This window comes from Eschrichtius robustus, chromosome 18 (genome assembly GCF_028021215.1).
Source record: "Eschrichtius robustus isolate mEscRob2 chromosome 18, mEscRob2.pri, whole genome shotgun sequence".
In the NCBI taxonomy this organism is placed as follows: domain Eukaryota; kingdom Metazoa; phylum Chordata; class Mammalia; order Artiodactyla; family Eschrichtiidae; genus Eschrichtius; species Eschrichtius robustus.
The window spans coordinates 54,365,082-54,387,437 of NC_090841.1; the positions used below are offsets into that span (position 1 = coordinate 54,365,082).

At 35.8% G+C, this 22,356-nt stretch overlaps 1 protein-coding gene across 11 annotated transcripts in view; it reads right to left on the reverse strand.

The window, feature by feature from the left end:
• Positions 1-22,356, reverse strand: part of RBM26 (RNA binding motif protein 26) — an 81,631-nt gene that overhangs the window by 51,532 nt on the left and 7,743 nt on the right. For all 11 annotated transcript variants that reach the window (XM_068526675.1, XM_068526682.1, XM_068526678.1 and 8 more), the window contains exons 2-4: positions 4,253-4,371; positions 3,500-3,636; positions 113-201 (exon numbers count right to left, since the gene is read on the reverse strand). In XM_068526675.1, coding sequence (XP_068382776.1) covers positions 113-201; positions 3,500-3,636; positions 4,253-4,371 — 345 coding nt within the window. The remainder of the gene's footprint in view (positions 1-112; positions 202-3,499; positions 3,637-4,252; positions 4,372-22,356) is intronic.

The window sequence follows — 22,356 nt, forward strand, 5'->3', positions numbered from 1 at the left end:
CAATAAAAGAGTAGACATTACTTACCCCTATGTAAAAGAAAATCAAGTCTAAATATTCATATAAAATAAAAGCAATGTCTAAACATTGAACATGGTTCAAAGAATCAGTCACCTATTTTCTCTGTATCGGGAGCTTGACTGAGGAGGACTGTGATTTAGCCTTCTAGAAAACTTCTTCTCTCGCTCTTCCTCTTTTGTGATCTGATATACAAAGAAAAATGTGTGCAAGTTTAACAACAGTTATTCCTTGCCATGTTACTGTTTCAATGACTTAACTGATATTAAAATATGAGCAATAGGGTTTTCTTGTGAAAGCACTGAACAAAATAAATTTGTGTTCTAAGTACAATCATTTAATTTAACAATAAAAGACAGGCTTGCTGAAAGTTAAAGTGAATGGTAAAGAAATTCATAAATGCTGATCTTAGATAACAGTAGCAAGAAAAACATTTTAAGCAAGTGTCCTATTTTACACATCATTCATGGAAAGCCAATTTTATTCCTTCTTTCAAAAGTCCATTCAAGTTTTGGTTTCATGGATCTGATCTAGCACCAAACACATTAGGGACTAAAGGGGAATGCATTAGAACTAACCAAGTCATAGAAAAAGAAAACATTTGAGAAAACAATACCTGTGAAAATAAACAAACAAGTGAAAACAGTTCTCTAGTTTCTCACAGCAGTATGACAGCTATATATTCCTCTTTCCTACAATTCATATTATATAATTAATAGAATGCAGCCCTGAAAAACATTCCCTTGATCAGTGCTACTTTCTCTAGACCAGTTTTCCATGCTGCCCAAAAAACTGGTTCCACAGGACATTAAGAGGTGTTATTAGAGAAAAAAGGATTCAGAGGATAAACAAGTTGAGAAAATACTGAACATGAGCTTCTGTAAATATGATAGGGCTCAAGATTTTGCATGTTTAATAAAAACCCTAAGATATTCTGATGCACACAGTCTACAGATAGTATAAATATGTCCCAGTTTATGCCAGTTGTTTCAGCATTCCTTTGGGTAAAAGCCTCTCACTGTCAAGTGTCCCACACTGGATGATAAATTAAATGGAAATCCTATCAACAGACCAAACTCTGAGTAACAATACTTAAAAGCCTTCTTTTAACAGTTTGCCTTTTTTTTTCTTTCTTGTAAGTACTTTTTTTGTTCTATTCTTCCTACCCATTTCAACCTTCCCCCCTGCAAAAACAAAACAAAACAAAAAACCCTCCTGATGCACTTTTTCCCTTCAGTTTGCTTCCATGCACTCTTGTAAGTAAGTCAGGTTGACAGACTGTCACATTCCATGGTACCTGCCCAACTGCGAACTTTCACAACACCCACAACATTTAAAATCCAGACTGCCATCTGACATTTTGGTTCTGAAAGATGAGGGATAAATATCCTTCACAACTGCTCAAGACAACTGTGGTGAAATATTATTGTATCAACAGATGTAAGACTAAGGCTTACTGCTTCTCAAACAAAGAGCCCATGATTTACTCAAGATTTCCAAGAATTAAAATATAATTTGCAATTATCTGGAAAAAATTCTGGAACCAACCCAGACTTCCATCAATGGGTAAAATTTAAATAAATTATTGTATATCTCTATGTTGCATAAGCAGTTGCCGAGACAATATCCACTATCCCATTCTTCCTTACTAACAGAACCCCTATACCGTTAGGTACAAAACATGCAGTTATAAAATTATTTCTGGTCTTCCTCTGAAGACAGAAGTGATGGGGGTGTCTTATGTATAAGTGCGTGTAACTATATACATATACATGTGTGCAAATATGTTCAGATATACAGAGACAAAAATACATTTGAGAATTATATAATACATATGTAAATACATATGTAAATTACAATACATATCATACATATGTAAATATTATTATATAATACATATGTAAACATAACGAACATATATTACTTACATAATCTGGAAAAAAACAGAGTATCAGGCGAAAAAAAACCAAAGGCCACAACCACAACCACATCAGCCACCACACAACAATGCCTCAACAATAATAGCAACTATCATTTACTGAGAACCTACTTTGTGCCACACACTCTGCCAAGTGCTTCACAGACCTTATTTTACTATTCCTCACAACAGCCCTATAATATTTCCATTTCACAGCTGAGTAAACTAAGGGTTGGAAAAGCAGTAATTTCAAGGTCACAAAACGGTGGCAAAATTTTAACCAAGATTTGTTTGACCTAAAACTAGGCTAACCATGGATATATTATATTAATAGCTTAATTGTCAACAATTATTTTTGTTAACATTACAATCTTTAAACATCAAACTGAGGAAATTTGAATTATTATATGATTATTAAACAAGAGTGGTAATCTTGTATAAAAGGTAAACACCTCTTAAAGTATGAAGTCATTTCCATTGCCCTGTGAAGGTCCTTTTATTTGACTACCTTAAAAATAGTCCCCTACGGGCTTCCCTGGTGGCGCAGTGGTTGAGAATCTGCCTGCCAACGCAGGGGACGTGGGTTCGAGCCCTGGTCTGGGAAGATCCCACATGCCGCGGAGCAACTAGGCCCATGAGCTGAGCCTGTGCATCTGGAGCCTGTGCTCCGCAACAAGAGAGGCCACGACAGTGAGAGGCCCGCGCACCGCGATGAAGAGTGGCCCCCGCTCGCTGCAACTAGAGAAAGCCCTCGCACAGAAACAAAGACCCAACACAGCCAAAAATAAATAAATAAATAAATAAATAAATAAAATTTAAAAAAGAAAACTTGTTAAAAAAAAAAAAAAATAGTCCCCTACAAAATGCATGTAGGCAGAAGCAAACAGATCTACTGACAATCTAACTATTTTCATAGAACACAGATAATAAGAGTCCATACCTATAAGACACTGTGCAGAAAAGAGTTAAAAGCACTCCTGAGACTGTTATCTTTAGAAAGACCTGCTGATAAGGTAAGCCCTTGGCTGGCATCTGCAAACACTGATTTCTCGAAGGTTCCCATCATTCTCTGATAACAACAGCTCACTATGCCTAAACTGTCTGGATAAACAATATGGTCTATGCTGAACATCTGCTTTCCTCCTCAGAGTCTGGAATTTTGGTACATACTAGGCTGAAGATGCCTATGTAAACAGCCCTAAATAAAAACCCCGGGCACTGTGTCTCTAATGAGCGTCCCTGGTTCACACATGTTGTCACTACTTGTTAAGTGCATCTTCTTTGACTCCACTGGAAGAAACCTCTGGAAATTTGTTCCTGTTTCTCCCCAGATTTTGCACCATACACTTTTTTCCCTTTGCTGATTTTGCTTTGTATCCTTTCACTGTAAGAAATCATAGCCATGATATGACTATATGCTCTGAGTTCTGTGAGTACTCCTAGTGAAATAATCAAACCTGGAGATGGTCTTGAGGACTCCCAACACAGATACAAAAAATAAAACTCAGTTTAATTACTCCAAATATGTTTTCAAAGAACATGTAAAGTTTAACACAAATTCTTACCTCTTCTTTTTTTATATCTTTTTCTTGGTGCTGAAAAAATTCTACCTTTAAGCTTCCTGATGATGGCTGCTCTGGAGGAGGTAGATAACTCTTTGTATTCACAGCATCAAAAAGTTTTTCCACAAATATCTGTGTCTCTAAAAATAAAACCAAAACCAGCATAGATTAAAAAACATTTGCTAAGATATTTATTCTCTACTTCTCCACATCAGTATGATGAAATATGCCTTGATTTTTATAAATCTAAAAATTATACTAAGACCAACAGCTTCCCAACCAGTGTGCTATGGCACAAGTCCCATGGTAATACTGATCCATTCAGTTCTCAGGATGCTGAGGGCTAGAATGGCTAGAGCCTCTGGGTCAGTCGCTCCCAACCATCACTAGTCTCCATGTACCCTGCCTAGTGTGCCAAACAGAAATATTATCATTACCTAGATGCTGGCAAGGTGAAAAAAGTTGAGAAGCACTGTGCTAGACAATATCCAAAGTAGGTTCCTAAGCAGTACTATCTTTCAGTGATTTTCTTAATCTCTTAAGAAAAAAATAACAGCATTCTTTAAGAATGAGCATATGGATGTTAATGAAAGAAAAGATTTCCATTATAAATAAGCTATGAATATAATCAGTAATAATACTATTTGTTCAACTTTGTTACAGTTAGAGTCTGTCTCTTACTGAACTCCTTTAACACTCTCTGAATCTTATCTTAAATAACTTTTTAAAGTAGTATTTTTAAACCAAAGATCTTACCTTTCTGAAGAAATACATCCAGTTGATCAATACATAACGCCTTTAACTCCTTTTCACTTTTGTCTTTCTTTACCAAAGCGAGAACATATTTTGCCAGGGCTGATGGATCTGCATCACAGCTGAAGAAAAAAGCAATGTTGAAGGAAATTTAACCATAAACAATTGCACAGTCTATGAATTCCAGTTACAAACTAACAGTATGATAGTCAAATGAGTTCATATATGTAAAAAAGCATCTGGTTCATAGAAAGCAATGAAGAAATATAAGTTTCTCTCCCTTATCTTAATATGCTTTACATGGTATATGTAGTCATCATTCAGTATTCTGCCAAATACACACTAATACATGTACTAAAGATTCAGTAGGCTCTATTATTAAAAAAAGAAGTTATAACAAATTATAAACAATGCCAAAACATCAAAAACTAATAATAATTAGTGTGGTACCAATAAAAATACCAAGAGGCTATTCTCCCCCAGAACAAGGTAAATAATGGTCAGAAAATCCCTGAAAAAGAGGACAATAAAGGGAAACTTGAAAACATACCGCACAATACAGAATTTTAACGAAAGAAAAGCAAGTTTAGAAATAGACCCAAATATATATAGAAACATAAATTTTATAAAGGTGACATCCAAGTCAAGGAAGAAGGGATGAACTACCAAATAAATGGTATTGAGAAAACTTGGCAGCTGCCTTTCTAAAAAATTAAGTTAGACCCATAACTTATTCCATATACCACAGTAAAAACATGAAACCATTAAAGTATTAGAAGAAAACAAGAAAAAGTTATTTTACAACTCTGGAGTAATGAAGACCTTTTGAATTATGACAGAAAATCCATATACTGCAAAAGAGTAATTTGATTATACAAAAAGAAGCAAAAACTTAAGAATGTAAAAAAGACTTAAGTCAAATGAAATACTAAACAGAAAAAGAAATAAAAATGATTCTTAAATATGAGTAAAAGTACATCATCCATAAGAGAAATTCAAACTTAAGCTATACTGAAATATCATTTTTCTGTTATAAAGTTGATAAAATCTAAATATATGGAAACATATTCTGGAGGCAAGACTATAGTGAAACAATCAGTTTTCATACATTATTGCTGCTGAGAGTAAACTGGTAGCTCCTAGGGTATGGCAGTAAAAAGATCACAAATGCAACTGACCCAGCAATTCTACTTCAATGAATTAACTTTACAGATATACTTACATGTTCAAAATGACATGTGTACAAGTCATTCAGTGCCACACTGATTGTAAAATCAAAAATCTGCAACTGTCTATTTACAGAGGACTGGAAAAAGAAAATATACTAAATCTACACAAGGGAATGGCATACAACAAAAGGACAAAAAAGAATGAGGAAGTTTTCATATCATGGAGAAATTTTCCTATCAATTTGTTAAGTTTAAAAAGCGAGATAGAGAAAAAACTTGTATAGTGTATTACCATTTGTGTGGGGAGAAAAGGAGATTATATATTTGGGTTGGCTTATGTCTGAATAATGAATAGGTATAAGTATAAACAAGTAACTATGGTTATTTGTTAATGCAGGTAGGGAGTAGGAAGTGAAAAAGTAACAGGGTCAGGAGGGAAGAGGGAAAGTTTTTGATGCCCAAACCATGCCCATCCAATTGCTAAAAAGCAGATAATTGTTTTTCAACTAAGCTAAAGTTGCTACCTATTTAATTAAAGATCATTTTACAAGTTAGGGTAAATAATAATAAAATAATAGCAATAGCTAAGCACTAACATTTACTGAACCCTCATTTGCGCCATGAACGGTGCTCCACACTTTACATTCTATATTTAGTTCTCATTTTACTGATGAAACTGAGGCTCAGGAAAAAGCTAAGCAAACTGCCCAAGACTACATGTAAATTAGTAACAGAACCAAGATTTAAACCTAAATTTCTTACTCTAAAGTCCGCTCTCTTAACCACTACACCAAATTGCTTCTTACAACAAGCTACCCAAAAACCAGACCTCCAATTAACTTACTGCTACAAACATCTAGTTACAGCCACCAACTCCCTATCCATCCTAGTAAAAGCCCCTACAATACCTCCCTTAGTTGCTGTCCAAGGCACAGTTCCTCTAATTTACTCCTGTACTCTCCCCTCAGAGTCCACTATTTCAAACAACCTCTAAATTCCTCAGCCACGTTTGCCTCACTTTCTTTCTACTCTTCTTCTATGCCACCAACTTGGCAAAATCCCAACTTAGAATCCACCCCCAGCTTAGATTTAACTTCCTAGCTTGTCTTAGTTTCATGCCAGTAACACAAATAATGCTCAGTAAATTAAATTTTCAAAGGATACTGATGACACAAAAAGACCTACCAATCACGGTTTTAAAAAAAAAGACAAAGACATTAGGGAATTACAGTAGGGAGAGATGACTACAAATGAGGGGGAGAGATAGGATAACCTAATAGTTCATTTGAGGAAAAACAGATACATACATGACACATGACATCCTTCAATTCATTTTTATCGCTCTTTATTCTAACAACTATTAGCAATTTTAACTCTAACAATACTAAACACAAAATAGAAATTCCACATGTTCTACCAAAAGTTCAAATGCTAGAATATTAATAAGGAACTTATACACATTAAAGCTAGAAAATACTTTAATACATATACCGAAAAGTCTTAATTCCTATACATATCTGGAATGTAACAGTTTTACAGAATTATAGCAGTAACATGTCACTGAATCAAAAAGTACATCTTAAAGACAATGGACAGCTTTGGCTGCACAGTAGAAACACCTATGGAAAATCTGACTGCAAGTGAATCAACAGGTCTAATACAACCATCTGCATTTTGCTTTGTTTATTTTATAAGAGCTGTACAGATAAGTCTGATACAGTATCAGAGTTGAGAATTACTCTGTTAAGGAACTAGTACAGCATTTATTATATAATGTTGAGACTCCTTAGTGTACATCTTTGTGGTGACTGTGTCTTCAAACTCTTCAATCTTCCCTTCAAAAGGCAGAGCCCAATTCCCCATTCTTTGAGAGTAGGCTCAATTTAGTGTCTTGCTTCTAAACAAATAGAATACGGCAGAAGTGATGGTGTCTGACGTTTAGGGTCAGACACCATCTAGGTCATTTGGAATTATATATTCTAGAGAAATCAGCTGCTATGTTTCAAGGACACTCAAGCAGCCTTACAGAGAGCACCATGTGGCTATGAAATGAAGGCTCCAGGGAGGACTAAGGTCTCTTGCCAAGAACCATACGTGAATGAACATGGAAGCCGATTCTACAGACCTAGTGGAACCTTGAAAAGACTGCAGCACTGACCAAAAGCTTGACCACAATCTCATGAAAGACTCAGCCAGAAATACCTAGCTAACCTGCTCCAAATTTCTGACCCACAGGAATGATATATGTCATGAGATGATAAATGTCTGCTGTGCTTAGTTTCAGGGTAATCTGTTAGTAATTGTATATCAACTTTTCTCATAGATCTATTTCCATTTACTTACAAAGACTTGAAGTGGGTTATAACCTAAACAAGAAAAAAAAAATTCATTTCAATGGTACATGAGATTTTTAAACACTTTCTCTTTGAAATTTATTTCAGTATATTTATTTATACCAACAATTTTTTAAATGCAAAGTGATTTGTGGTAAGTTAATTTTTTCATGTTTATCACAATGAGCATTATTAAATAATGCTAATATTAATAATGCTAATGTTAATATTGTGCATTAATATTAAATGCACAATATTAAAGATAATATTCATGTTGGTAATTTTGTGAGAAAAATTTTAGAGCCTGCTTTTCACTTAATTGCTAGTGAAGATGATCATATGACTCCAGAGACAATAGGCCATGAATTTTCCCATTTTTCTGAAACACCGATTAAACAAGGAATTTCCTTTAGCAAAAAGTCCACAGATAAGGATATAGGAAAGAGCTGGACAATGAATTCAAAGAAACTGGAGAGGCTGGGGTCAACCTCCGTGATGAAATAAGCATGAAGAAATGGGACAATAACCTCATGATGTATCTACAGATACACTTATATCTGGCAATCTGGTAACACTGCATGAGAGACCATGAAACAGTACTTTTTCATGTTAGGTAACCTGAATAAGCACAATCAACTAAACACTAACCTAACTAGACACCAAGCTGAACGTACTTCAGTTTACTGGAAATCACTGTGATACATAATACTATCACTGTGTTATACAGTTTTATTGCAACTACTGTTAATGAACAAATTCAGAATCTCTACATTGAGTCCAAATGCTATAGTTTGACTGAGTATTGGTTTGACTGTTGTGGTGAATTTTCAACTTAATAACAGCCTTTCTAATAACTGTCACTTTACATTTCTCTTAGCTAAACACCAAATCTATTCCATTCCCTCCATTATTTTTTAAACAAGACACTTTAAAAGTGAATTAAAATGTTAGCAGCTAAAAATGTGGAGAAAGACTTTTGCGATTTTTAAAAAATTATTGTGGCCTAGAATACAGTTTTATAAAACAGCAAGATAGAATTCCTGAACAATCTTTGCTCAACGTCTTCTATTAGAAGCAATTCAAACCAAATCAAGGACCAATAAAAGCCACAACAATCATAATGAATTAACTACCATACAAAAAAATGTTAAATACTTAAAATAGTCTGAAAGGCAGATTACTTTTTAAAATTTGTTAGACTGCAAATTACATAGTAGAAGCAAGGTTTACAATTTCATATTTAAAAACAGAACAGGTAAATATGCATTTGGGAGGTAATTTTTCTTAAGTCCTACAGGAAGCCACTTCATTTTTATTTTAATAACTTTTGAAAACAAAAAAAGGTATGTAGTTACAAATTATAGCTAAGTAAAAAATAATCTGAACCACAGAAGTTTAATAATATACCAAAATGTTATGGATCAGGGACAAAAGGCAAACTGTGTGTTCTCTTTTCTATTTATCTTAATTAAAAGTACCAATGCTACTTCATCTGAACATCTAGCAATAATAACCTGCTATGCAAAATTAATGAAGCAAAAATGTTTAAATTACTGAATCAAAAGAAAACTATATTCTGATAGTAAGGGGTTATTTTTAAAAACTGTCTCCATGGTAAGCAAGATTGTTCACGAGGTACTTTACTATACCAGTTGGTACTGCTGATATTAAGTTTGTGATCTGAATGACACATTATCTTGTCAAAGCTAGTCTTTACCCTCTGCTACACTGCCAGCATTCTAGAAACATGTGAAAGAAAAGTGGGGCTGAAATCTTCTTTCAGATCAGGGAAAGAGAAAAAAAGAATCAGATTTTGAAAATGTTAAGGACAAAGAAATAATACTGAAAGAGTGACAAACTTCACTCCTACCTTAGAAAACAGGCTGAATTCACACTAAGTCTCTGTTCCATAAGTACTTCTAAGCCCAGCAAAAACAGAATCTGCCAATAAAGTACAATTCTGACCACAGAGTGCTCCAACTTCAATTACCCTTCTGTGTGTGTGCTGGGGGCAGGAGGGTGGGAGCAGCGAGGGGATAGAAGGAGGGGAGCAAGGAAAACACAAAGAAAACCAGAAACTACAAAATAAAGAAGACATGGCTTACCAATAGCACTGTGGAAGGTGGGGTGAAGGGGAAGCAACTAAGTATTTCAACTTACAAAAGTCAAATGAGATAAAGCGTTGAAATGGAAGAAAACAAATCATAACCAGTGAGGAAACAGTGCAGCTCTCCCGTGCAGTAGGGAGTGCCGATGCTTTCACTTCTAGGTGCCACCTTTTATAAATATATAACCAAAGTCAAACATTCTTAGAAAATGACCAGAATGGTAAACGCATATCATTATCAGATAACTTGCTAGGGATTCTTGTGTAGGAAGGAGCCAGACAATACGCACACAGAAGGCATTCTCATATAAACAAGTGCTCTGAAGAGAAAAAATGCCAGGTAATGGGATAAAGTATAGAAGAAGAGGAATGAAGGGAAAAAAAGAGGAAGAAAGAAAAGGGAGGGAGGAAAAGGAATGAATGAGTAGATCCTAGGTAAGATTATCAGGTAAGGATATTTAAACAGGGTCAGAATTTAAATAGGGAACAGAATGTAGTGCAAGCAAGCTTTTTGGCTTTCTGGAAAAAGGTGAGCCCAGGCAGAGGGAACCAACAGAAAAGGGCTGAGGTGGGTATCTACTGATACTTGACTCATGAGGGATAGGAGTACAGTGCAATGAAGCAAAGTGCTCCATTCCATCCAAATGTGTCATGCACATTTGGATTTCTAATCTCTCACCTTTGTAAGGATTTAAAATTTACATCATATCACTATGAAGTCATTCAAACCAATGATTTTAAAGGCATAAAAATAAAATTTTATCAATCTCTGAATATACTCAGTTAAGGATACAACTAACAATAATACCCCTGAAAAGCAAGGGTGAATATCTAAGAGGGTCATTCTCCTCCAGCTGTATCTGGGGAGGAGAGCACATGCACTAAATAAGTTAGAAAAGCCAAAGTAATGCAGAAAATCAAATGTTTTAATAAAATCTCCCAAAAGAACTTAATTTTCTTGAGAAAGACTTCAAAAAACATGAATCAAATAACTGAGTCACTTTGCTGTACAGCAGAGATCGGCACAACACTGTAAATCAACTATACCTCAATTAAAAAAAGAATCACCCCAAGATATAAAGGTTCTAATTAATCTTCCTAACACACTCATCATATTAGTTTTTACTTTTTAATGTAGTACTTTCAAAATAGTAACGAGATAGTGAAGCAAAAAACAAAAAGCTAACACGCCAGTACAATATTTTAAAAAGAAGTTTGTTTTGTTTTGCCCAAGTTTTTTGGAGGCTTGAGAAATTCAGTGGAAGATAACTGATGAAATTTTACCCAAGCTTCCATTTTCAGTAATCTTGAGAAGGAGGAGCTGGAGGTGGCAGTGGGAATTAAAAATTAAATTTAAATATGTTAACTCAGTCACTTTAGAACACGGATATACACCCACGTCTGTCCCTACCAAATTTTCACTTTATATTCAAGAAAAATATCTAATTTACATCAAAGTCATGAAATTATATTCTGTACATAGAATTACTCTTTTAAAAACCCAAATTCCGTTGCAACAAACATACTATATACATTGAAAAATTCAATTACCATAGTTTATTATACAGTTTCATCCAATTCAAAAAGAGTAAAACATAGATTACTTGTATGTAGTAATTAGTTACAGCAAAGGTTACTCATTAAGAATTATTGATTACATACCCACTTTATTCTACAAAATAAAATGACCACCACAAAATAAGCATATGTATACGTGATACATCCATGAGCATCACATGAACCACTTCTTATCACTGCACAAACTTAGCCCAAAACATGTAATTATAATGCTGAAAACTATTCAGTTAGTTCCTTCATTCCCTTATATTACCCCCCAAGAAATGGCAGGAATTCCGCCTTACCTTGAGAGCAGTGGTTCTCAAACTTTTTGGTCTCAGAATCTTTTTACACTTTAAAAATGACAGAGAACCCGGAAAAGCTTTTATTTAAAAGGGTTATATCTGCCAGTATTTACCATATTAAAATTTAAAAATGAGAAAATTCTAAATTATTTAGTTTAAAATAACTAAATAAATCCATTATGATTTAACATAAATACTTGGGGGCGGGGGGCAGGAGGAGTAATCTAAAGGAGGAACTTATTGATATAAATAAATGGGAAGTCCAATAGTAGGACTGACTTTAGGCATAGCTGGATCCAGGAGTTCAAATGATGTTACCAGGACACTCCCCTTCTATTCTGCTTTCCTTTGAACTTGCTTTATTTTGAGGCAGGCACATGTGGCAACAAAAATAGCCCTGAGCAGTTCTGGGCTTACATTATTCTGACAGCTAGTGAAGCCAGAGAAAACAGCCTCCCCTCTCTCCCAGAGCATCATATTGGTCCTGGAAAATGACTGGCCTTCTCCAGTTTGAGCTATACCCCCACTGCAAGGCAGGGATGGGCAGAGCTCGATAACTAATAGCCTCACCTGAAACTAAACACAGGAATTCCCTGCTTTTCAAAAGTCTGCTTTATGCCACTTTGTGAAGCTTTTACAGAAGACCTACATTGGTAACTACTAACCATAAGAAATTCAGAAAGGATTTTCACTTTTATGAGAAAAGGCGAAAAACAAAAATAGTGTCCAGCATTTGTTTTGTAGCGAGTTGTATAGAGGTAGCCCGTATCATGAGCAGCCAGAGTGGCACTGCCCAGATCCTTCCCCAAGAACTACACTGGGCACCTCAGCATCAAGCTGCCATAGCTTTGAACTGTGTCTGTGAGCATCTATGTTTTATCTCAATTTATTTTGTGCATCCATTGACAAGATGTGTCCTAAAGTAACTGCTTCTTCACTTTACGCCATTTCAGCTTACGAAAAGTTTCATAGGAACACTCTACTTTCACGTATCAGGGGAAACCTGTACCCTATATTTTTTTGTGAATAAAGTTATATTCCCACACCAAAACAAAAATTTAGTAAGAAGATTGACAATGTTTCTTTCTTTTTCTTTTTTTTTTTGCAAATACCATTAATGTCTGCCTTAAATAACAGACTGATACTTACATCTACTTTTATATTCAATCTGTTGTGATACCTTGTTTTGGTTGAAATATAAAATCTGGCCTCACACAGGTATACAGTTGGGAAAGTGGGGACCTCACAGACTCCATGAAAGGGTCTCAGGAAGCCCTAGGAGTCCTCACACCACATTTGAGAATCGCTGCTTTAGAAGTGATTCAGAAAGTATGTGTTAAGCGTCTAATTCAAAGACAAAGTCAGTCTTCACACTCCCAAAGACCCCATAATCAGACTGTATACTGCTCAGTGCAAAAAGCAGTAGCCCAAATAGCAAATTGAGCACAGACAGGTGTGGTTATAGAATCATGTCATAGAATTCTCTCTTAAAAGAAAAGTGGAACTGCAGGTGAAATGCTGATATGGCAGTCCACAACAAAACTCCATTACTTCTTGTACGTTTTACATTCTTATTCACAGCTGAGGAAGAATCACATTCTCTGGGAAAGGGCTCTGGGGCTTCCAAAGGCCACCCCTTCAGTTACTTATATGTGGATTCACATTTACCTAGTTACAAAACAGATTTGAAGCGCTTCATCCCTTCAGTTACTAAGAGACAGGAGAGGCTAGGGAACATTTTCTCTCTTGACCAAGAAGGGGCAGAATTATCCAAAAGAAATAGCACTAAGACTAGAAATGCGAAAAACCTAGTTCTGTCATTCTGTTTTCAACTAAATTCTTACAAACTGTTCCCTCATATATTTAAAAAAAAAAAAAAAAGTCGGGCTAATGCTCTGTGGCTGTATGGTATACTTCTGGGTTTTTTCTAATATTGCCACAACAGTTTTCTAATACTGCTATCATATCACGCTGAAATTTTTTCATTAAAAAGGGGATACTTTTCACCTCACAAATCTCAGGACTAAAGAAACTAAGCTTCAGTTTCCTTATCTGAGAACAGCTGCTCTGCCAAATTAGAAATAATTACAAATAAATATGACTGCAAATAAGAAAGCATTTTATTAACCTGCCAAACACCAAAACAAATGGACCACTAAAGAATGAAATAAAATAAAAATTTGAAGTAATAAGATGCCTATTATTGCCACCCCCTTAGAATAGGTGTTAAAATCTAGTTACTATATTTTAAGCACTATTCCCTTTCAAATCTATGTTGTCTTCTAAGCCAAACTAACAGCTTTTCCTTGAAGCAGTCTGGTATTATAAAAAAAAAAAAAAAGCACAGAAATGAACTCCAAAAACCCAGGGGTTTTCAGATTTCTAGTCTGATGTCATCTTACTTTATTCATTAGTTACATAATCCTGGGTTAGCATTTTATTTCTCTAGGCTTCAGTTTTCTCATTTTTAAAACAAAGGTGCTGAACCATACAATCTGACAAAGTGGGTCATTTTTTTAGGAATAAGGTGCAAAGCTTTCATCGTCATTGCACTCCCCTACTGTCATTCCCAGGAACTTTAACTGAACTTAAAAATAATTCAGTATGTAATCTGAAAAAAAATTTTTTGAAAAAAATTTTTTTCCTCTAGGTCTTTTTCAAAAGCCATAGAATTCCCTTTTCTGAACACTCATGAGCAAAGTTTGAGCCTCTGGGAAAGATAAAGAATAACTAAATTCTACTAGATAGAAACACTTTACATAATTTTTCTGAATTGCCAGACCTTAAGATCTGCACATATTTCTACCACTGTTAAAATGTTACTACTGGTGTGCTTGTCTGTTTCAGACTAGGTAACTATGCCTACCTTTTCCCTAGAACCAATCACATTGGTTGAGCAGTATCTACTAATTATCACAGTATGCAATAGCATACTAAGTCAGGGGCATATCAACCAAAATTCACAAAAAAACAATTCTCAGTTTAGGTCAAACCCAATTATTACAAATACAAAGGTGTGCCAACAAGTTTAAAAAGCTGTTACAGATACCAAAAAAGGTCAATAAAAAAGCCCACAAGCATTCTGACAAGCCCTTCCTAGTTGCTTTTTCTTCCATATTCTGACTGCTGCAACGGTCCTCATATATATCCAGTACATATGTTCTAAGTATATTACCTCTCTCTTCCTACCTCCTGCCAAAGCCCAAATTTAGGCATTTTACAACTCACTCTTAAAACTAGAATTAAAAAACTATTTAGTCTTCCTTGTCTCCAAAATGTTACAACTTAATCAAATCTCTAAACACCATAGTTTCATTCTTAAAAAGAGATGTGACCAAGTTACTCTGCTACTTTAATTAACCTTCCCAGTATCCCATAACCTAGTCCCCAAAATGTCCAAACACTTCAACATGGTAATAAAACCTTTTTAATTTGAAACCAACAAAGGCTAGCTGGAGTCAAAAACCTTTTCCTACCCATAATGAACAGTTATAATTCCTCATAGAACATAACTATTCATCCAATTTGCAGCACTCAATGTCATCAGAAGCTTCAAAACTTTAACACAGGGACTTCCCTGGTGGCACAGTGGTTAAGAATTCGCCTGCCAATGCAGGGGACAGAGGTTCAAGCCCTGGTCCGGGAAGATCCCACATGCCGCGGAGCAACTAAGCCCGTGTACCACAACTACTGAGCCTGTGCTCTAGAGCCCACGAGACACAACTACTGAGCCCGTGTGCCACAACTACTGAAGCCCACGCGCCTAGAGCCCATGCTCCGCAACAAGAGAAGCCACTGCAATAAGAAGCTCGCACACCGCAGCGAAGAGTAGCCCCCACTCAACGCAATTAGAGGAAGCCGCCCACAGCAACAAAGACCCAACACAGCCATAAATAAATAAATAAATTTATTAAAAAAAAAAAAAAAACTTTAACACAATCCAATTTGAGAAAGTGCTTGAAAAACTTTCACAGCCTGGTAAGTACAAGTTTATAAAACAGTTGTCAAAATAAGATCTCTTTCATAGTCTGTTATTATAAAAAATTAAACTTTTTAAAAACATAAAATAAGTACTTTAGCTCTCATTAAATATATAAAAATAACAAGAGTCACACTGACAATTTCTTTTTAAAATGCCCTAAAAAGGTTAAGTTATAGGTTTCAAAATACTTCTTGCACTTAAACTGTATTAAAAAGAGCAACAAATGATCTGCTGAACTGCTATTAGTGCTTATATGTAGGACTTGAAATCATTCAAATGTTTTTTATTTATAATAACTGACTTCAAGATTTTGGGGGTTTTTTTCCGTATCAACTTTTATACTGCCAGTAAGCGGTGGAAAATTAATAAATGGAGAATATAGGCAGAGCAGTTGTTTTGTTGCTCCTTCCCTCTTCTTTTGTAGGGTAACCAGCCAATTCTCTGTGAAGGCCTGGAATGCCTAAGAGGAGTTTTGCTCATCCCTCCTGTTCTACTCTCAGAATTTGCTAGCTGAAAGCTGGGAGTGCCTTGGTAGATCTCTTCTACTTCTCCTTCCTTGCTTGCAGAACTACTCCTGTGTTTTTAATTGGTAAGTGTTGAGTGGTTGTACACTTAGTTGTTTTATGATATTGTTCTACTGCCACTGTCCTCCACTGATTATGATGAGAAATCAGCCACCATTTGAGTCTTTGTTTTCCTGTATGTATCTGTCTTTTTTTCTCCCTTTGACTACTTTTAAGATTCTTTTTATTTGGTCAGCAGTTTGACTACAATATGCTTAAGGCTGTGTGTGTGTGTGTGTGTGTGTGTGTGTGTGTGTATTCTATCCTGTTTGGTTTTGCCAATTTGGATCTATGTTTTGATGTCTTTCATCAGTTTTGGAAAGTCCTTGGTAGTTATGTCTTCCAACATTTTTTCTGCCTCATTTTTCTTTCCTTTTTCTAAGACTTCAGTAACTTGTATTTTAGATTACTTGCTACTATCCTACAGATCTCAGATGTATCTTTTAAAATTACTTTTGTCCCTTTGTTTTCGGTTTGGATATTTTCTATTTTCCTACATTCTAGTTCACTGCTGTTTTTTTCCTCTATGGTGTCCAGTCTGTTGCAAAGCAGAATTCTTTATTTCTGTTATAGTTTTCATCTCTAGGTTTTTCCATTAAGCTCTTTTTAATAGCTTCTGTGTATTAGCTGAAGTTCCCCATATCTTTATGCATGCTGTCCACATGTTCAAATAAATTCTTTAGCATTTTTATCAGTTATTTTAAAGTCCTTGTCTAATAATCCTATTATTTGAGTCATCTCTGGGTATGTTTCCATTGACTATTTCTTCTCATGTGGATCTTATTTTCTTACTATTTTGTGTTCCTTGTTATTTGACCTTATGTTGAATGTTTTGGGTAAAAGAACACTGAGGTGGATGGAGACTGAGGTAAATAAGATTTATCTTCAGTAAATGCCATGCCCTTTCGTCAGGCCACTAGAGTGGAGTCACTTGTTCTGTAATTGACATGGTTTGGGCTTTGTAAGAAGCTTTAGTGTGATTCAGTTCACCACTGGCTTCAAATGTTTTGAGGGCACGATCAGGATTTTCCCTTTCAAAAAAACTGGAATCTCAGCATTAACAAGATTCTGGATACCTGCCTGTGCCTTACCTCCAGGCTCCCAGCTTTTGAAACTAAAAGAAAAATATAAAACCAATGACATAAGAAAGAGGAAAAGGCCAGCAAACTAAATTCAAAGTAGGAAAAAAGGAAATAATAAAAATATAATATTGAAACAGAAAACAATCAACAAAGCTAATACTGTTCTTGGAAATGATGAATAAAATTGATAAACTTAGCCAAACTGGTCAAGAAAATAAAAGTAATATTACCAACATCAAGTATAATTTTTAAAGGGGAGGGGGAACATCACAATTGATTCTATAGTCATTATATGAATAGTAAGGCGACAACAGAAACAACTCTATGTCAATAAATCTGACAACTTAAGAGAAAAATCCTTGAAAAACATAAATTACCAAAAGTGACACAAGAAGAAACAGAATACCTAAATAGACCTATACCTATTAAAGAAACTGATTTCGTAATAAAAAATCCATTTCACAACAAAATCTTCAGTTTCAGATAGCTTCATCAGTGAAGTCTACCAAACATTTTAAAGAAAAAATAAAATGCAGATAGCCCTCATAAGCAAAACCAAAACTTCTTAACAAAATATTAGCAAATCAAATCCAGTAATATGTATAAAAACGATAATACATCATGACCAAGCAGGGTTTACCTCAGGAATGCAAGTCTGGCTTAACATTTGAAAACCAATCCATGTAATACACAATATTAACAGAAAAAGAGAGAAAACCCCTATGATCATCTCAATAAATGTAGACAAAAGAATTTGACAAATTCAATACCTTTTCATGACAAAAACACTGTGCAAAGTAAGAATAAAAGAGAATTTCCTCAATCTGGTATTTAAAAGGCAGTTATAAAAAAAATCTAGCACTGGGGACTTCCCTGGTGGTCCAGTGGTAAAGAATCTGCCTTTCAATGCAGGGGATGCAGGTTCGATCCCTGGTCGGTTCGATCCCTGGTCGGGGAACTAAGACCCCACATGCTGCAGGACAACTAAGCCTGCACACCACAACTGCTGAGCTCGTGCGCCACAACTAGAGAGCCCATGCGCCCTGGAACCCACATGACACAACTAGAGAGAGAAAACCCACACGCCACAACTAGAGAGAAGCCTGTGCACCAGAACGAAAGATCCCGCATGCCTCAACGAAGATCCCGCATGCTGCAACTAAGACCCGACGCGGCCAAAAAAAAAAAAAAAAAAAAAAATCTAGCACTAACATCAGTTAATATTGAAACATTAAGTCTCTTTCCCCTAAGACTGAGACAAAACAAGAACGTCCACTCTTACCACTTCAGTTTAACTTGTACTGTCTGTCGTTCCTAACCAGTTCACTAAGAAATTAAGGCATAAAAAATCAGAAAGTAAAACTGTCATTAATCACAGATGGCATGACTGGTATAAGAAATTCCAAAGAATCTATAAAATAGCTACTATAATAAGTGTACTTAGAAAGTTGCAGAATAAGGTCAATATGCAAACATCAATCATATTTCTATAAATAACAAAGAAAATTGAAAAATTAAATTTTAAAATGATTTTATAAAACATCACATACCCACGGAAAAATATCTAACAAAAGATTTACAAGGACTCCACACGGAGAGCTACAAAACATTGCCAGAAGAAATTAAACTTGAATAAATGCAGAGATTACCACATTCATGAACTGGAAGACTAAATATTATGAAGATGCTCTTTCTTCTAAAATTGATCTCTACATTCAACACAATCCCTATCAACAATCACACAGGCTTTCTTGCAGAAACTGAAAGGCTGATTCTCTTTATAGGGAAATGCCAAGAATCCAGCATAACTCAATCTTTTAAAAGGACAAACTAGGAGGACTTACATAACCTGATTTTAAAACTTATTATAGGGCTTCCCTGGTGGCGCAGTGGTTGAGAATCTGCCTGCCAATGCAGGGGACAAGGGTTCAAGCCCTGGTCTGGGAAGATCCCACATGCCGCGGAGCAACTAGGCCCGTGAGCCACAACTACCGAGCCTGCGTGTCCGGAGCCTGTGCCCCACAACAAGAGAGGTCGCGACAGTGAAAAGCCCGCGCACCGCAATGAAGAGTGGCCCCCGCTTGCCACAACTAGAGAAAGCCCTTGCACAGAAACGAAGACCCAACACAGCCAAAAAAATAAAATAAATAAATAAATTTTAAAAATCCAGCCCGGGCTTCCCTGGTGGTGCAGCGGTTGAGAGTTCGCCTGCCAGTGCAGGGCACATGAGTTCGAGCCCTGGTCCGGGAGGATCCCACATGCCGCGGAGCGACTGAGCTCGCGTGCCGCAACTACTGAAGCCCGTGCTCCGCAACAAGAGAAGCCACCACAATGAGGAGCCTGAGCACAGCCACAAAGACCCAATGCAGCCAAAAATAAATAAATAAATGAATTTATTTAAAAAAAAAAAAAATCCAGCCCAAAAAAAAAAGTTAAAGCATTGATTAAAAAAAAAAAAAAACTTATTATAAAGGTAGTTGGCTTTAGACAGTGTGGTATAAGCATCAGAATAAATAAATATCACTGGACAAAGACAGAGTCCAAAAATAGACTCATATATAGTTAATCATCAACCAACATGCCAAATATCATTGGACCAAGACAGACTAGACTAGATACATACAGTCCAGAAATAGACTGATACATACAGTTAATTATCAACCAACGTGCCAAGTCATCCCATGGGAAAAGGAAAGTCTTTTTAGGAACCATTTCTGGAAAACTTAATATACTTATTAAAGAAAAAAAAGGAGCCATTTAGCCCTATCTCATTCCACATGCATTTTTCTTTGTTTTTCGTTTCTCGACTCCAAACAGCCTTGAGCCAGGGCAGCCAGTGCTTGTCCAGGAGAGTCCTTCTGAGTGCCCCAGAACGAAATGAGCTTTGGCAGCTGCTGGGGACTCAGGGAAGAGGCTGCTCCTGGCCACGGTCAACCTGCCACAGGAATAGACTACTGGGCTGGCTCGCCAAAACTGATACCAAACGCAAGTTCGTGTGCCTGAGAGACGCACAGTTAGGCCAAACAAACCAAAATGTCAGAGTCTGGCACTGAGAAATGATTACTGCAGGGCCAAGTAAGAAGAACAGGTGGCTTGTGCTCAAAAAACCCTAACTCCTCCATATCCATTTTTTTTAATTCATTTGAGATGAACAGACCTAAACATAAAACCAAGAGGCAGAAAATTTCTAGAACATAGAATATCTTTATGATGTTGGAGGAGATAAAGGCTTCTTAGACACAAAGAGCACTAACCATAAAAGAAAAATAAATTGGACTTAATAAAAATTAAAAATTTCTGCTCACGAAATGACATCATTATACAATAGTCCCCCCTTATCCATGGGGGGAATATGTTTCAAGACACCCACTGTGGGGAGGGGAGGTGTGAAACCAGTGAAACCACAAATACACCCTATATACACTACAGTTTTTCCCATACAGACATACCTATGATAAAGTTTAATATATAAATTAGTCACAGTAAGAGATTAACAACAATAACAACAATAATAAAATAAAACAATTATAAAATATACTGTAATAAAAGTTATGTGAGTGTAGTCTCTCTCTCCTCCTTTCAAAATATTTTACTGTACAAACTGAATGCCTTTTCCATCTTAAGCACTTATCACACACTGTTGCTGCAACTTTTGCAGTTTGAAGTGTGACAGCAAAACCAGCAAGAATTTTTTTCCTTCTTCACAATTTCACAGATAGAAGATTCATTCTTACTGTAAATCTCAGCAACTTCAGTACTGAATTTTTTCTTTCCTTATTAAGTCGAGAATTTTCACCTTTTTGCTTAAAGGAAGTACTTTATGGCTTCTCTTTGGTATATCCACACTGCCAGCGTCACTACTCCCGCGTGCTGCGGTCATTGTTAAGTAAAATAAGGGTTACTTGAACACAAGCACTGCAATTCCATGAGAGCTGACCTGATAACCAGGACAGCTACTAAGTGACTAACAGGTGGGATATGCTGGACAAAGGAATAATTCACATCACAGGCAGGACAGTGCAAGATTTCATCACGTTACTCAGAACAGCATGCAATTTAAAACTTATAAACTGTTTACTTCTGGAATTTTCCATTTAATATTTTCAAACCTCAGCTCATCACAGGTAACTGAAACCACGGAAAGCAAAAGCACAGATAAGGGGGGACTACTGTATAAAAGTCACAGAGTGGGGAAAAAATCTGCAGTACATGTACTGTATATGAATAAAGAGCTCCTATAAGTCAACAATAAAAGACAGCCCAATTTTAAAAATAAGCAAGACTTAGATACTTTACAAAAGATATGATAGTCAATAAGCACATGGAAAGGTCCTCAATAGCATTAGTCATCAGGAAAATACAAATTAAAACCATAAAGAGAATTAAACTGTCAGTCCAAAAAAGGAAAGATGCCATTTTATACTCACTCTAAAGGTTTAAAAACAAACAAACAAAAAAAACCTTGACAATAGTAAATATTGCTGAGGATATGGAGCAACTGGAACTCTCATAAATCACAGGTAGCAACAATTCGGCGGTTTCTTATAATAGAAAACATACATCTATCTACCTTATGATCTAGCAAATATCCTCCTAGGTATTTACCCAAAAAAAGATATTTCCACAAAGACTTGAATAAGAATATTCATAGCAGCCACATTCATAATGCCAAAGTTAGAAAGTAGATGCCTTTGTTGGAGAGGGAAAGAAAAATCCAGAAAGAGGCACAAGAGAATTTTCCAGAGAATGTTCTAGATCCTGTTCTATACAGTGATTACATAGGCATATATAACTGTCAAAACTTATGCAACTAATGTTTATGTTAAGTATAAACTGACACATGATAGATATATACGCCATAGTACTATTTGTTCAGTAAATCAATAAAGGCTGGTTAAATAAATTATGGTACACCCGTTACATTAAAATGCTATGCAACCCTTAAAAAGGGGGCAAATCTCTTATGTATTATATCAAATGACCTCCAAGTATGATACCAGTTATATAAA